The sequence below is a fragment of the Siniperca chuatsi genome, linkage group LG17 (assembly GCF_020085105.1).
Source record: "Siniperca chuatsi isolate FFG_IHB_CAS linkage group LG17, ASM2008510v1, whole genome shotgun sequence".
In the NCBI taxonomy this organism is placed as follows: Eukaryota; Metazoa; Chordata; class Actinopteri; order Centrarchiformes; family Sinipercidae; genus Siniperca; species Siniperca chuatsi.
Window position 1 is genome coordinate 14,520,811 of NC_058058.1, and position 17,004 is coordinate 14,537,814.

General features: G+C 41.2%; 1 protein-coding gene across 1 annotated transcript; it reads left to right on the forward strand.

Moving 5' to 3' along the window:
* Positions 1 to 2,204: 2,204 nt before the first annotated feature.
* Positions 2,205 to 13,818, forward strand: rbm24a (RNA binding motif protein 24a). Its single transcript, XM_044170779.1, has 4 exons — positions 2,205 to 2,652; positions 3,950 to 4,073; positions 4,504 to 4,558; positions 11,185 to 13,818. The coding sequence occupies exons 1-4, from the start codon at positions 2,485 to 2,487 to the stop codon at positions 11,534 to 11,536; spliced, it is 699 nt and encodes a 232-aa protein (XP_044026714.1). The 5' UTR covers positions 2,205 to 2,484; the 3' UTR covers positions 11,537 to 13,818.
* The last annotated feature ends 3,186 nt before the right edge of the window (positions 13,819 to 17,004 follow it).

A 17,004-nucleotide genomic window follows, 5' to 3' on the forward strand; every position in this document is an offset into this window, starting at 1 on the left:
TGTGTTGTTTGTGGGCGCTCAGTGATTTGTCAGAATGTGAAAATCGAAAACTTTATGAAATTAGCTCATTAGTCATTTTTAACTTTTAGATGTATTTTTCTGAGAGGTTGAGGGGTGTTGAGTACAACATCAGTGTGACTGAGCTGTGGGTATTCAGCTGTTCCAGTGACCTTTGACCTTTAGCTTGTTTCTGTCTGACAGGTGTGTCCTACCTACAGCACTAAGTTAGTTTCAGCTCTCCAGCACAACAGCCTCTGTCTGTCTTGATTAAAGTAAAAAAAAATTAAATCCTTATTTGATCTGATGTTACCATGGAGAATGTGTATGTTTGAATTAGTTTACCAACAGGGCCAGCTAAGGTTGGAGCCACATTTATAAAGTATGTCTCTGGTGATTATTGCTGACACATATTCACTGTATTTGTGATGTGGAGGTGTCAGTTTGAGTATTTCTGAAGATTATTGGGAAATTACGTATAATTAAAGCTTTCAATGGCTCCACAGCCTATTAAAAGTATAAGAGGGTTCAGACTAGTAAGCATGCTGCACATGAACAGAAAACAACAATTGGACGCAACCTGACCGGATCCCCATTGTTGAGACTGCGAAAGTCGATACTGGTCCCCCTTTTTCACGGATCCACTCGGACTTTAAAACGCGTGTGGCTGCATGAATAAAAGAGTGAGTGAACGGAGACACCGCAGAAAGACGCTCTATCAGGTTGCATTTCTCTGTCATCTGGTGTCCTGCAGTGGCAATTCACATTCAGATGGATGTGACAGCTGGCCCTGGTCATACTTCTCTCTTTAAGAAAACAGATTTTGGATGGAGTAGGGATATGATCATTAATCTGCCAAACGTTTCTCTACAGACAATGCTGGAAAACACATTTGAGGGCCATTTTGGACCGCTCGCTTGAGTCACGTGACCTGATTTAATTGGCAGTACAAGCTTTGACACTAAACATCTTCTTTTTTACCCACACAACAAATACGAAACATAATGGTGTTCCAAATGTGCAAATGTGTCAACTCACCGTGTTACACGGGGAGACGGGATACATGTAGGCCAGGAACAGAGCGCTCACAGAAGCGGAGCCGCCATGAATGATTAACGGCAGAGTTGCCTCTCACATTACTGGACGTGAATTACTCATCCTGGCCGCTCAGAAGGACATGTCTCCATCCAGCAGTCAGCCCAGTGCAGAGGAGGTTCGCAAGTTATTTTAATCATTTATGTCCAGAGACTCTTGATTGAATTGATCTCTGACTGTTTACTTGATCCTTTCCCATCATAATAGCTGTGCGTAAGTCTGTGACGCACGGCGCATTTCTTTGTTCTTCTCACCTGATTTAATTATTGAAATGTGATCCCTTAATATCTTATTATCTTTTTAAGATAATAAGGGCTGATTCAGCAAAACTTCTTCACCGCAGTGACCCTAAAATAGATCTGAATCGGAGCCCCACTTGTTAAAATGTTGTCAGATATGATTTTTCAAACCTGTTGTAGGTTCATTATAACAGCGGAGACAGTGGAGACCATGACCTTATGACCTTATAGTAAAAGAACCATTAAAACAGTCATTTTAAGGAAAATCCGTAAGTTTCACCACACTTTCAAACTCAGGGCACAATCCGCACCGTCTGTACGCCTTATGGCTGTCTGCATGGACACAGAAACTTGCCAAAACTCTGTCAACTCCCCACAAGTGGAGGGCTGATCGTTCCAGCGGAGCCTCAAAGCTGCACCTGTCTGTCTGCTCACCGCTGCTACTGCTGTGATGTGTCTGTCCCCGAGCTGTGTCAAGCTGTTTTTGCAGGAAGCCTAATCCATGCAAGCCTATACAGAGACAGGACGGACCTTTTCCACGGAAAAGTCCAACCCTGATTTATGTTTTATCTCGCCAAAGAGAGAAAAGACCAGAGTAAACAAATGTTTTAAAGCCAGTAAAAATCACACAAACATTCCCTCTGTTTGATTCATTTTCACATGAACCATACTGCAATTCCCTGCTCTTCGTTGTCCCCAACATATAATCAGTAGAATCACGTTTTGTTGGCCCCTGATGGTTAAATAAACGTGGTTCTACCGGATCTTTTTCGGAGCTCCAGTTTCCCAGCTGTTTGTGCGCGCTGGTGGGCGGGCAGAGATGGACTGAAAGCTGGGTGGAGTTAGGAGCAGCGCTTTTAGGAATGGGTCCCAAACCTATTTAGTTAGACAGCAGAGTTACCAAGAAGAGCTGGAAACACCTGATGGTCTCTCTGGGACAATCCGCTCCATATAACTCCCCTCTTAACTGTCTGAAGATAAATCTACCTCCAGACTTCATTTTTGTCGCGTTTTTGTTTTGTTTTCTCTTAGTTACAGTTACAGAGCCAGCTGATCTCGCTTTCTCTCTGTCTTCATCCAAATAATTATTGATAAGGAGACATTGCACTATACCTTTTTTTATTGTTGCTATTTATTGTATTTTGCACTAACAATGCACACCACGCAAAAGGACACGACCTATACGAAGATTTTTGTCGGGGGTCTTCCCTACCACACCACGGATTCAAGTCTCAGGAAATATTTTGAGGTGTTTGGTGAGATTGAAGAAGCGGTGGTCATCACCGACAGACAGACCGGCAAGTCTAGGGGTTATGGCTTCGTAAGTATCACTTAATAATAACACGCCTATCAGTTTTACGCAGAATATAACTCCAACACACTTTTACGCAGGAAAAATCCTGCCATCACACGTCTCCGTTAAAGTGCGCGGCTGTTGCTGTCTGTCACAACATTAATATATCAAGTCATGAGATGTTTATGTTTTGATAAGCAGGTCCTGTTTAAATTAGTCTCTGGCTTCTGTTGCAATCTCGCACCCACCAGCTTGTTGCGCTTTGGTATGCGCCCTGACACGTTTTAAAGTGAGCTGCCCTCACACTGACAGCTCTGGTGGGCTGAGAAAAACCTCACGGTGATGATTTGATGTTACAGAGTAGTTTTCTCGAGCGGTTACGCTGATTTCATCATCTCAAATCTGTTTACTACTTTGCTCATGACGTTGGTAAAACATTTTGCTCCCCCTTGTCATAAAACCTGACAGACAAAAAGCATTTCAGACGCAGCTGTGGACACGTAAAGCAACCAGCTCAATGCTACTCAGACACAGTGCTTTAAAATATCGCTTTTTAGTGACAGTTAGACACCTTATTTGGCCTCTTCAGAGACTATTAAATAACATGTGAGAAGTAACTTTGGCACATATTACCAGTAGATGATGTACAAAGTTGCACAGTCACCCCTGATATGCACAAATATTTGCATTTATATGTGGAAACTAACATTTCTCTGTAAAACTGAGGTGTACTAGCTCCAACTTTTGCTTAAATCCTCTTTTTATTGTTGTAACGACATCATATTCTTCCTCTTTTTCTTTATTTTCTCCTCGAAACTCAAACTTTTTCTTTTGGCCGGGTCAGTGAGCTGTACCTCAGTTGCAAAAGAGTGTGAAAAAGAGAGAGATACCAGCTAGTGAAGCTCTGAGCGGAGTAATAACGTTTGGTTGTTGTAATGAGATCGATAATGGAGCCAAGTCAGTCAGTCATCTCAGCCTGGCTCCCATTCACTGCTGATAGTTTCAACACATCCACATGAGGGTGTTGGATGTGTGTGTGTGCTGCCAAATACTTGCTGTTAATGAAGGCCACATGCGCAGAGACACACGCAGAAAGAGGACTAACATGCACACACACACACACACGTATATACAAAATTGTTTTTCTCTCCTTTTCTTACAGACATGCGCTCTCCCATCTATATATGATGCTTTCATAAATAACTATATGTGCTGTTCAGCCAACCTGTGGAGTCTGCAGTAAAAGGAAACCTCAGCCTCACTTACACACCTGATGCAATTATCCACATCTTTCTCATGCTCTGTGTTTTCCCTCCTCTGTCAGGTGACGATGGCGGACCGCTCGGCTGCAGACCGGGCCTGTAAGGACCCCAACCCAATCATTGACGGCAGGAAGGCCAACGTCAACCTGGCCTACCTGGGGGCCAAGCCTCGGGTGATGCAGCCAGGTAAAGAAATGAGGACCGATACAGTACAAAAAATATAAACATTTGAATTTCCTCACCTTCCACAGAAAATGTGTTGGTTTGCTATCAAAGTTTGCAGTCAGACATGGTTGTTAAAAGAGCAAATTTTCAAGATGAATAAATCAGACAGCACTTTTAATCAACATAGCGAGTGCTTTGTTCCCACAGTGTGTGTTTGGGAGTGTGGAGTTTATTGGCAAAGCAGCAAACAAGAAAATCAAGTCAATCTATCTTTATTTTCACCTCAGGGCTCGCTTGTTTTTTAGGTAGCTGCAGCAGATGTAAGAACATGAGGTTATTAGGTTATAAACAGTGTTATTTAGCATCAGTGAAGAAAAGGACAGTAAACTTTGGCATTTTTAATGCTGTCTGAATTTGAACTTTTTTTTTCATTATTTCCTCTGTTTTGCAGGTTTTACCTTTGGTGTTCCCCAAATTCACCCTGCGTTCATCCAAAGGCCTTATGGGTAAGTACTGATGAGTCTACGTGTATTTTGAGGAATGCTGGGATATACACATTGCTTATGTAGAGACTAAATTATTATTATTGTTTTAATTTAATTTTGTCTTAGTTTAATGTGTGATAATTGATACTATCAGCCTGATTTTTTTGTCTTTTATCCCCTTTTCTTCCCAAACATAATTGGCTGATAATTAGGAGGTGGGCTTCTTAAAGCTAGGGTAGGTAACGTTGGAGAAACTAACAAGAGACAGCTAGATTTTGAAAGTATCCAACCGAAAAAATCCCACCCCCTCCCTTCATGCCTCCCTTTAAAGCCACTTTCCCACAAAACACATTTTCATGCGCAATGAGTGCATGGGTAGAGTGGTAGGCAGGCAGGTAGGCCAGCTGGGCTTATTACAGGCCTGCGACAGCCACAGATACCGGATTTTTTTTTTCCTTTTCCCCCCAGTGCATTTGATTTATTGATTGATGTAAATAGAATTTCAACAAATATAACAAAAAATGCTTCTGAAATACATTACCTACCCTAGCTTTAAGTCATATGTAGCTTTGTCCTTCATCACTGTCCACTAAACAGCCAGTCAAACTGCCTTTTCTAGGTTTGCCTGTTTGTAAAAATGTGTGTGACTGTGTAGGCTATACATACTATACATACATATGTGTGTGTGCTGAGTGGACAATGATGGAAACTTCCAGCCTGACTCAATGTTATCTATCTTTCTCTGGTTCGACAGGCTCGCTCTCGGTTAAGCTAACTGTGCTGGTTTGTGGAATAGTTCTGCGAACATAATCACAGATCAGAGAAAGGAATTACCCGTAGACTCAAACACACACAAACAAGCTCTCAAAATGGTGATTATAGATGCATGTACGTGGATTTTGACCTTTTATTTTATTTTATTTGAATAGAACTTAGAGCTTTGTGTGCGGTTATGAAGTGGTGTTGTTAGCTAAACCGTGTGCTTTCTTATTTTGATGACCAAAAAAAAAGCTGGATTGATTGAATTTTTGGGGTGTTCTTTTTCCTTTTTTTTGGAAGCGTGTTAACTTTGCCAAGGAAGAGCAATTTTTTTGTTTTGATTTATTTTTTTATTGCTTTTAGCTTGTGGTTGACCTGTTTTGTTTAACGGGATGTGCTGTTTCATGTGTTTTTTTGGCTGTCTTGTTGGAGTGAGTGGGGAATTTTCTGTGTGATATTCTGGGGGTTTTTTTACTCCCATTTCTCACATTATTCCCTCAAAATAACAAAACCCATCACTGCTTGTGTGTGCTTATAGCATCTTCCTGGTGTTACTAGCAGTTTCTTACATTAACACAATGTAGCAGCAACAAATTCATTATGAAAGTGTCTCTCTTTTCCATATTACTGCTGGTTCACTCGGTCAATTCATTACAACTCTCTTGTCTTCCTTCCTGTCCCTCCTCTCTACATCACATATGCGAGACTTGTGGTCATGTAGCACTATTAACCAATCAGAAATGTGTATGTGGATGTCATATAAATGAATGACAAGCCTATCGGTTATAATGTGAGCTCTAGTCTTAGTAATATGTGTATTTATGTGTGTGCATGTGTGGTTGCATTGGTGCATATGAGTATGTGCTCTTATTGTGTTTGTATGTGTGCGTGTGTCTTTGTCCGTTCACATGCACGCTTATTTTCAGCTCAGCTCAGCTCACCAAAGTCTCCAGTGTGACACAAACAAATGTCTGGATGTGTGTCTCTCTCTCTCTCTTTCTCTTTCTCTTTCTCTCATTCTCTTGGAGCAAGCTTTCGTCACATGGGCTCGTGGTGTTAAGGAAAACAAGCGCGCCCATTGTGCCACACAAAGCCCTGAATGCTGACGCTGCAGTCGCATGAAGCTCTGTGTTGTGTGTGTGTATATGTGTGTGTGTTGGGTGGGGGGGGGGTTGACAGTGCGGGAGCATCTCTCTCTGTCATGTAAAAGCAGAGCAGGGGCCATTTAAAAAGGGTCAGAGTGGGTGCTTTAGGGGCCACATAAACATACATCCGCTCCATGTGCATATACATACATCTTAACCATCGTATTTGAACCAGAACCATCTGTCATATATATACTATACCATATATGCATATATACTATATATATATTGTATAGTTGCATAATATATATATATTATGCAACTATACAATATATATAATATACTATATGGAAGTTAATTACTGACAAAAGTATTGGCCAAGTACAAAACAAGTTTGAGTGCTAATCAATCTGCAAGTCCAGATTTGAGAGTGCAGGACAGGTTGATAAGTGGAGAACAACTTTTGAGAGCGAGCGAGGATATAATTGTGTTAGTGTAATGATGCAAGACAAATTCATCAACTAGATTAAAGGGTATCCTTCGCTCACTGTCTCCAAAGCATGCTCAGGTTTTTTGTATGCTTTGGTTTCCTCATAAGCAAACAAAGTGGAAGTTTGCTTATAATGGAGACTGCAATGGGAGACTAAAATCGCAAATCAAAAACTTGCCTCAGAGGGGTTTACAATCTGTACAGTAAACGACATCCTCTAGGCCATTGATTTGGTAGAAAGAATTCCCAAAAGGCGCCTTTTTTTAAAAAGGAGGGAAGAAAAGGTTACCGAAGGAAGGAACCAAAGAATCCTGCACGTTCTTGGTAAAATTCCACCATAAATATATAAATCTCCCCCAAAAAGAATTCACCAATCAGAGGACACCAGCAGCACCTCTTGGCATCCATACAAATTATGGTCACAGAGCTCCTCCGATTGTACAATGCAGTATAAGATAGAGAGGACATTGTGTTACTAAAACCTATACAAATCAGCCAAATTAAAAGGTAGATAATATTCTGTCTAAAAGACTTTAACTGTAAGAAGATATGACGCTAACAGCTACATATGGGAATGTCCTGTTTTTCAATTTGTTGCTAATCGCCTTCTTACATCACATCCTCAAACGGCTCGGAAACTAAAACAACCGGACAAATTTGTGAGAAAATTGTGAGAGCAGGTTTCAAACTTAACATCTTTGTGTCAGGCTTTTGAATTTAAAGCTTTACGATGTTGACTTTACATTACAGCTTGAATTAGTTTTGTCGTTAATAAACTTCAATACACAGCAACCGCTGAAGGATCCACACAAACTAACCTCTCACACTTTCATTGTACACAAACACACACAACCACTGAGCACAAACACATCACCTCACACATATTAGATCCTGTCATCACAGTGTACGTTTGTACTTCTACTATCTCCCTCAGTAGACGGCCTGCACGATGGCAGAGAACCTTTATTTAGCCTTGTGAATTTTAATGACCGCTGGGTTGCGTGAACATGACATTCCAGTAAAGACACACATAAGTCGTCACACTATAGGTACCGGCATGACTTCGCAAAACACACAGTTACTGTGATATTTTGGATTTTCTTATTTTATGACTACCTCCAGGGAAAATAGGGTTGTTGTTTTTTATTAGGGGACCACATCAGATGGGTCAGCCAGAGCTTTGAAACCTCTGCTTATGCCGTATGTGTATGTGTGTGTCTGTGTGTGTGTGTGTGCACATGCTTGTATGTGTGTGTTAGTCTACCCGACACATCCCATAGATACAGTGGTAATGGGGAATCAGAGACAGCAAAACGCACTGAGCGAAGAGTTTAATTTCAAGTAGAGACATGGAGTACATACCACTGAAAGTCCTTTTTTAAAATGTTAGACAGTCAAAAAATAGTTGTCTGTCTGAGCTGCAGCCTCTACACTCAATCATATACAGTAGCTGCAGTTAAAAATTGTGCAACTGAAAGTTTGGGGAAATGTTATATGTTTCTTTAGTCATTTATGCAGAGTCTATAACATTGTCGGACTCACAATGGACAGTTTTTAAAAATGGTGGCCTGGTGCCTACATCACCCACAATGCAAGGCGACCGCTGACAGTCAGAGATTCGAGTGTGTTCTGCTATCAGCGGTTAATGTAGCCTCGAGCTGCTAGCCTAAAGCAGAGATGAGGAGGAGGCTACAGAGGTCTGGTAAGCTCACTTCTTTCTAACTCCACACCTCCACCCTTCAGCCCCAACAGATGCTGAATTTATCAGATTTTAGCACAGCTCTCTCTGGAGCCACAAAAGTTTTTATAAAACTTTTTTCACATATGCAGTAGTATTCCCCAAGATCTGTAAAAAAGACTTTGATGTGTAAAATCGGTGGAGTTCCCCTTTAAGTCATCATTTCTTTATGAAGTTTTTCATCTAACAGGTCTGACTGGTCTGAATTTCTGGTCTGAAAGGCTTGTATGTCTAAATCAGTACCATACAGCCATTGTACATTCACAAACATTGTTATCCAGCCAGTTAAATCCATCTTGCCACTCATTATTCCTACTGTCTTCACTTATTGCCTATACAGTACACACACCATTATTACTGTACTTTATTAACTGTAGTAGTAGCTAGCAGTCAAGCAAAATTTTAAACTCATGCATCTGCAAGAAAATACCAGAACCTGGAATATTCATGATTCAAGAAATGTTAAAACCTGATCAATAATTCTCACAGTCCATCATGGGTTCACCGCATTTTATGTGATTTGAGTTGCAGTTGCGGTGTGTGTTTTGTCGTTAGACCAATCAGACTAATATCAGCTTTTTATTACATGTTGGATAATGGCCAGTCAGTGTGTCATTTACCTCCAGCATGAGGAGTTTCCTCCCTGTCTGCTGCTGATAGCGAATAATTTAGTTAAGAATAATTTCACTTTTGACTTAAGATAGCAGACAGGAAATATCTCTCCTCTTGTGTGGGAATTTCTTATTCAGCCAGTTTTAGAGATGGCGTCCTCTAAAATCATCCTGGAAAGCTGCCTTATCCTGCTGAGTTTCATTAGCACGGGTTCCGGAGGAGAGTTTCAGTGTCACATGATGATAAAAATTGTGTTTCTGAGGATTTTCTAATTAGAGTAACTCTGGAGAAAACACTAAGTCTTTTCAATGCAGATATTTTGTTACTGACCTTCAAAAATTGGTCTAACCTGTGTATGTGTTTGTGTACCATTGTATGTGTAAAAATACTGACCTTTGCCCTTTACTGACAGCCACACCAAACTTCTACATACCCACTTACTCAGTTCATACCTTCCCTTTTCTTTTTTGTGTATTTTCAGTTGCGTGATTGTGCTGTGCCCTTGTTGTTGTTTCTGTAATCAGTCTACTCAAGGTGGACTATTTTTACATATTTCTTCCTCTTTGACGCCTTGCTGTTGTTTTGTTTTTCCTGTTTTTCTCCTGGCGCACTGTTTTCGGTTGAGATGTGGGTTGGATTGGATAATGGAGTGCTGACAATAGGGTTGCCACGATAGATCCTGCCTTTCAACCTTTAACATTTCCTGTACCTCCTCTCTTCTCTCCCAATCCAGACTCAAAAAAAGTGACCACCTGATGTTCATATTTATGCAGACTCAGCTGATTATATTTGGTTTCCTTGGTTTTCTCTCAACAGATTTTTGAGCCACCTTCATTCAGACTCACCTACAGTCTGTTTCTGGAGCCCTGTAATATCAAATTGTTTCTGTCAAGCACGATGCTTCTCATTCCGTTTGAATTAAAGTGAGATTGAATTTGACTGTTCTTTTATCTTTAAAGTGGAGGGATGTTTTTTTCAAGACATCAAAAACTCAAATTCGCACAAGACCTAAAGCTTTTAAGTTTTTTTTCTTTCTTCCACCTACAGTCAAATGTTTGACACTTCTCTGAACCAGTCGTGTAAATTTCGAAAGCTCCCCTCATGCTTGCTGTCCGACTGAGTTTCCAGACCTTATAGAGTCTGGGGGGCGGGATAAGGCTATGTCATGGAGGGCATAATGTGCTCATTGTTCATAATTGTTTATTTAATCGAAACATCCCTCTGGGTGCGGAGCCTAGTCCCTGCTCCCCCCACTGCCTCCCCGGTTCTTTGTCCCGACATAGAGGGGGAAATGGCCAGCAGCGTCCCTTTTTGAAAACTGTCCAGCTGTCAAAGTGGCAGTGACATTTTCACAATGCTTCCCTGGGCTCATCTCCTCTGTCCGCACCCCCCGTCCCGGCACTGTAAGCCCCCCCCCCCTCTACTCCCCACCCGCTCGCCCTCCAGCAGGCAGGGGGACGGCACCAGAGCCAAATCCACATGTGACGGACAAACGAGCTCCAGGTTACAGATCCCCAACTTTTTCTTTTCATCTCGCCTCCCTCTGCCTCTCTGTAGTTCTGTCTCTACAACCTGACTCACCAGCGACTCACCAAAACAGAAACTGTTTCCATGTTGTATCCCATAAAAAACATGACATCACCACCTCCTCCAAATGTAATCATACAAATGTGATTTTTCAGTAGATTTGAGTGACCCAGAGGTTAAACACTTCAAAGTTTTCCTCACCTTCCAGTCTTCTTTTCACAGAGAGATTTCTATTTTGGCAACCCTATATTGTTCTAATCCCTACTAGCAGGCATTTCCTTGGTGTTATTGACTGGTGGTTGGACTGGGGCTGGGTGGTGGGTGGCAGGAGGGTGCTTGGCCGCAGTGTGATGGAGTTGGGTTTGGGTTTTAGGGTTGGTGCTATTACTCTCAGACTGGGTGAATCAAACTAACCTGTCATATGTTTGTTTCACAGCATCCCCGCCCACTATGTGTACCCTCAGGCCTTCGTTCAGCCTAGTGTGGTCATCCCTCACGTGCAACCTGCAGCTGCTGCACCTGCCACTGCTTCCTCCCCCTACATCGACTACACCGGAGCTGCCTATGCGCAGTATTCTGCAGCCGCAGCCAGTGCCGCCGCCGCCGCTGCATACGAGCAGTATCCTTACGCTGCATCCCCTGCCGCCGCAGGCTACATGGCTACTGCCGGCTACGGCTATGCAGTCCAGCAGCCTTTAGCCACCGCTGCCCCGGGCTCAGCCGCAGCCGCAGCCGCAGCCTTCGGTCAGTACCAGCCACAGCAGCTGCAAGCCGACCGCATGCAATAGCAGCCACTGCAACCACTGGACATGCAGAGCGAGGAGGCCCGCCCTCGGCCACAGCTGATTGGTCACGAGAGGGCGCAGCGAAGGAAAAGGAAGAGGGAGTGGCCTTAAGGGTGGGCGTGTCAGCAACTCAGAGGCAGAGTTGCTTTAAAAAAGTGATGATGGTGATGATGGTGGTGGTAGTGATGATGATGGTGAGGTGGGGACTTTTTACAGTAACTTTCCAACTTGCTGTGCTTCAACCAAAAAACGAGAAAATGAAAAAAAGTCGCAGAACAAATAATGGAAAGTGATTTACTATTATTATTGTTGTTATTACTATTATTATTATCATTACTATTATCATTGTAGTAGAGTACTTATTTCTAGAGAAGAAATGCAGGAACTAATCCCTGTGGTTGGTATAGGTGTAGAACTAAGCCTTTAAGTCCTATTGCTGTCTTTAACGTTAGTTTAGGAAACTGTTCTCTTTTTTTTCACTTGTGGTTTTCCTCAAGTGTTTTCGGTTATTTGATGCCCTCATAACATTTATATTTATTATTGTTATTATTACACGTTGGGGGCTCTTCTTGTTCTTTTTGTCTTTTCAAGTGCATTTTTTGGAGTTAATATTTTCTGATAATCAGGGAAATGGAACCGTTTCCAACGTGTTAGCTATTATTATGTGACCTCTGTCAGGAAGTCGAGGAGTTGTAACTCGTCGTGTCACACATATTTGAAGAACTACCTTTTTATCTTCCTGATGCTGAATGTCCCTTTTTTTTACTCTGTGTCTCGACCTCTTGACCTATGCAAAGCAAACAAATCACCAGGAGACAAAACAACAAAGAAAAGAAGCAAAACTGAAAATGTCATCAACTCTGACTTGATTCTTGGACTAAAGGGGGACTTGGCAAACAAAACAAACGCACTGACAAAAGGAGAGAGGTTGAAAATGGCTTCAGACAATGAGAAACACTAAATCAGTCGCTTTTCCACATGTTTCACTCACACGTACACCAACACATGCATCCAGAGTTGCACACATAGCAGTCAAAGACAAAGGCAGCACAGTTGTGTTTCTCTGTGGCTCTGGGATGGAGAGAAAGAAAAAGAGAAAGAAAAGAGGGAGAGAGCAGCTGCTGGTGGGGGTGGACAGAGCCGCTCCAGCGCCACACAGACAGATCACTCTGGAAAGAACGCATCACTTGTGCTCGTTTGTTGAGCTGTCACATTTTAATCCCCGGCCGGGCCCATTTGGGAACCAACTTCACACCCCTCCACCCGACGCAGAGCCCCATAGCAGAGCTCCCCCCCCAGTCATTCAGCCCTGCAGCTGTCAGCACTTCCACCTCTGTGCTGCTGTAGTCTGGTGTCAGGTACACACTCACCAATACACACTCACCAACACACACACACACTTCACCAAAGCCACCCCAACAACTGGCCTGCCTCATGTCTGTCAAGAACACCAGGTGGGGTGGAGAGAATGGGGGTTTGACTCTTTGACGTTATGTTGGTCTGTGTGCCTTACATTTTTACTGCTATTTAAGAGGAAAAAAAACAGAAAAAAGAGAGAAATCTACTATTTAAGATATTTATTTTTGAGGGTTGGCTATGTTGACGCTCTGAGAGTAGTGACTTAGTGGCGGTACTGTATTAATAATATCATTATGTACTCATCTCAAGGCATATATAAGTTATTGATTAGTTTTAGTAATAATATTATTATAATTATTATTATTATTAACATACTCAACCAAAAATGTTGATGTAGGAGTTATTTAAGATACTGTTATGTGCACTGTACTTTTATTTTTTATCTTATTGATTCTTTAGAACATGACATTAAATATTAGCTTAATGCCTTTATGCCTTTTGTAGGGAAGAAACTTTATTTAAATGCAGGCCTGTTTGCATGCAGATTGTACTCTGCCTCTTCTGTGTTTAGATGAGAGGAAAAAACAATAATCATTTTGACAAAAAAACAAGCGAAAATGCTGCTTTCTCCACTAGAATGTATAGTCGTCGTCAAGGTTTCAGTAGCTGTGCTTCTTTTGCTTAATATTCATCAGATGGGCTATTTTACACTGTTGGGAATTTTTATACTTGAACTATTTCTTACAAGGGAAATATGAAAAATAAATGACAAAAAAACTTTTTAAGGAAGCTTTTCATTGTCACTGGATAAAGGCATGTAAAGTGTTACTATTTAAATGCAAAGGTCCTGTTGATATTAAAACCTTTACTTCAGAATTTCAACACCATTTACTCAAAATTGGAATAAAATGTTCTATATTTAAAAAGTTTGGTGACATTTATTCACATGAAGACTGCAATTAAACTGAGGCTCCATGTCAGGTTATTTGAATGTAAAACACATCTCATATGATGATCTTTTTACACATCCAGGAGCTGTTTGATCTTTTCCTGGACACGTTTGTGTGATCTTTCATCCTAGCCTACTAGCTAGGCTGGGTTGTGAGCTTGGATTAATACGAGCGTCAAAGTGAAGAGCCAGTATTAGCACTGTTAGCTAGCTGTTGACTAGAGCGTAGCGATGGGAGGTTCGACTCTTTTTACTGACTCGAGTTTGTATGAGTCACTCACTAAAGAAAGTCGGGTTTTCATGTCACTCAAGTCACTATGTCAAATTGTCTTCAAAGCCCGGCGCTGTTCCTGGGGGCTTGCTCGGAAGCACTTAACCTGTTTCAGAGCTGCAGGGATATTAGGGTAGGGAGTGGGCTCCGGGCTGGGAGAGCAGGTACTGAGTTAAAACAAGCAGTTGCTTTTCTCACAGGGCTAAGTTAATGCAGTAAGTAACTTGATACATTTCCACAAATACAGTTAATATAAGAGTTACACAATAGTGTGAGACACGTTCGTCTTCTCAGTTCGCACTAGCTACTAGCAGGTAGGAGGGGCAAGTTAGTGAACGAATTAGTGAAGATGAAGACTTGTAACTCCCGAGTCAGTAAAAAAAGTTGTTTCGAACAATTCATTCATGACTCACACATCACTACTAGAGCGACCACAGAGAAAGCCTTTGCCTTTTTGTTCTGCAGAGTTGTGTATCTTTCTCTGAGGAACATCTTTAGAATCAAAATATGGCAAAGTTAACTACGAATCAACCAGCTAACATTAGCTGCTGCCATTAACACTGTCTCTTCACTTTGAAACTCAGTAAGCTCACAACCCTGCCTAGCTCGTTAGCCATCAAGGTGGGTAGAATGCGCAGCTTTGTTTAGCTAAAGGTTAGGCTAGAGGTTAGTTACTGTGTTTGTGTATTGTGTGTATTTACAGCAGGAGCTAGTTCGTTGATTCTGAATAACGTTGACATTGTTGTTGCTCTAGCTAACAGGAGCTAACTGGATAAATCTGGTAGCATTTGTTGAGCTCGCTAGCTTAAGAGACAGGTAGCATGTGATAGCATGTGAGCGGGTCGGTGACTACACCACCGTCATGACAAGTTACATGAAATAAAAAGTGACATGAAATATTGTCAAATGCCATTATGAAATAAAAACAGACTTTTAATTATATATTTTCTTATGAAATAAAAATTAACTCCTATTAAACTTGGTTATGATTAAAATAAGAATGATGAAATAACATTTAATTATGAGTTTTAATATTTTCTTACATTATTGTAGAAACGATTGTTTCATTTATATTTTACACATTTTCTAAATGTAATTATTTCATAATTATTTATTTATTTATTTAAAACTGAACACTCTGGGATTCCATAGCTTGCATGTATTTGTGAGTTTGAATATGTGTGCATCTTATTTCGCTGCCTGCGAGGTGACAAACACATCACACATACCAGATGCTGCACTGCTCCTCCTCATTGTGAAACCATCTTGAGAAGATGTTATTTGAAACACTCTCACATTACAGTCACACCCACAGTTTACATGGCTATGAATGACACATAATAAAGTCTCTCAGGACTCAATCTATCAGTGATTTCACGTTATAAGAGTCTATCAATGAAGTCATGTTATAAAGAGTGTGCCGTGTCTCTGCCTTCTTTTACTCTGCTCCAGGGAGTATTTTTGGTCCCTGGTGAAACATGAAACTGGCCCACATACTGTTGGGGGGTGATCATGACGCAGCATCGACGCAGCAGGGCCTTGTTGGTGAAACTAGGAGCTATCATAGCATCTGACCTCATGCTGTCATAAAATTAAAGCTGTTACTTTATTAAACTGAGGATGTAGAGCTATGATGAGTTCTGATGAGACTTTAAAGGGGCACCAAAGATCAGCTGTAGGTTAAAATGTCTCCTGTGGCTCTGGATGTGCTTTCTAACGTCAGTACCACTTTCTAAGAAGGCACCATTTATAAAGGATTTATACATTTGGGTTGCCATGCAGGTTGTGAAAGATTGAAAATAGAGTTGAGCCATTTCACCAAAATCCATTTATTTGACAGCAGAATTAATGAATTAAAAACCCTTTATTGATGACTTGCTCAGATCAGTTTACTTGTCATAAGGAGTGTCACTCAGCTTGTGAAAAGAGTTGTATAATATCTTTTGTAGCTCTCGAGGAGCTTTTTCACGTCCTAAAACATAACCCAGATGATGTCATCAGTGTTAAATCAACTTGGGATTTAATTACAGGTGGTGGGGTCTAATGCTGCGTTCAGGTCATATCATTCAGACCGTAATTATGAGCAATCGAGTGGGGAAAAAAACATTCACGTGAGCCTTTGAGTTTGAGATATTGGGGATTTCTGGCAGCAATGATATTCCCCACGTGGTGAGAAGAACTACAAGTGTCAACAGACCGCTGGCAAAATAGCTGCAATGTCTCCATTACTGGCAGTTGCATACAAACAAAACCCAATTAATTTACAATAATATAATCAATTCTGCTCATTTAAAAAAGCCACTGTTTCTTTGTATCTGGCTTTACTTGTTAATAAACCACTACAAATACATATCCCAACAAAAATGGCTAATTTAGCGGCAGGTTATGGTGCCGACCATGAACTGGAACCACCTTTGTTGCTTGTCATTCCTCTTATTTCTCTCCTCTCTCATTTCCTTTCATCTCTCTAATGCAGCTATGGAATAAATGCATAAAAATGCCCAAACAAACATTTACAAAAGCTAATTTGGCTAATTGTCTGGTGTGACTACAAGGCTGGCAGTGGCGGTAACCATCTTGAAAATAATACATGAACACTCCCAAGTCAGGATGACAGGAGGGTCTCTTCCCATTCTGACGACATTGCGTGAATGGAGCATAACAATGGATGCAATCAAGTTGCATTATGGGTAGGATCCAGTGTTTTGGGAGTTTGGCCCACGCTAGGGACTTAATGTCAAAATATCTTGGCCTCTGCTGCACCAATTTTTACCCAATTTTTAAAATCTATCTCAAATCCCAGAACTTTGTGAAAGTGCAACACTGAATCGGTGGAGTACCCCTTTAATTTTCATTCTCATTATTGAATTATGTAGGCCTACCTGTTGACTT

What these genes read in the sequence shown, in the direction of transcription:
- rbm24a (XM_044170779.1), top strand. Translation starts at nt 2,485, where the DNA reads ATGCACACCACGCAAAAGGACACGACCTATACGAAGATTTTTGTCGGG. An exon ending in AGTCTAGGGGTTATGGCTTC is followed by an intron (nt 2,653 to 3,949) that starts GTAAGTATCACT and finishes CTCCTCTGTCAG; the next exon opens with GTGACGATGGCGGACCGCTC. An exon ending in GCCTCGGGTGATGCAGCCAG is followed by an intron (nt 4,074 to 4,503) that starts GTAAAGAAATGA and finishes TCTGTTTTGCAG; the next exon opens with GTTTTACCTTTGGTGTTCCC.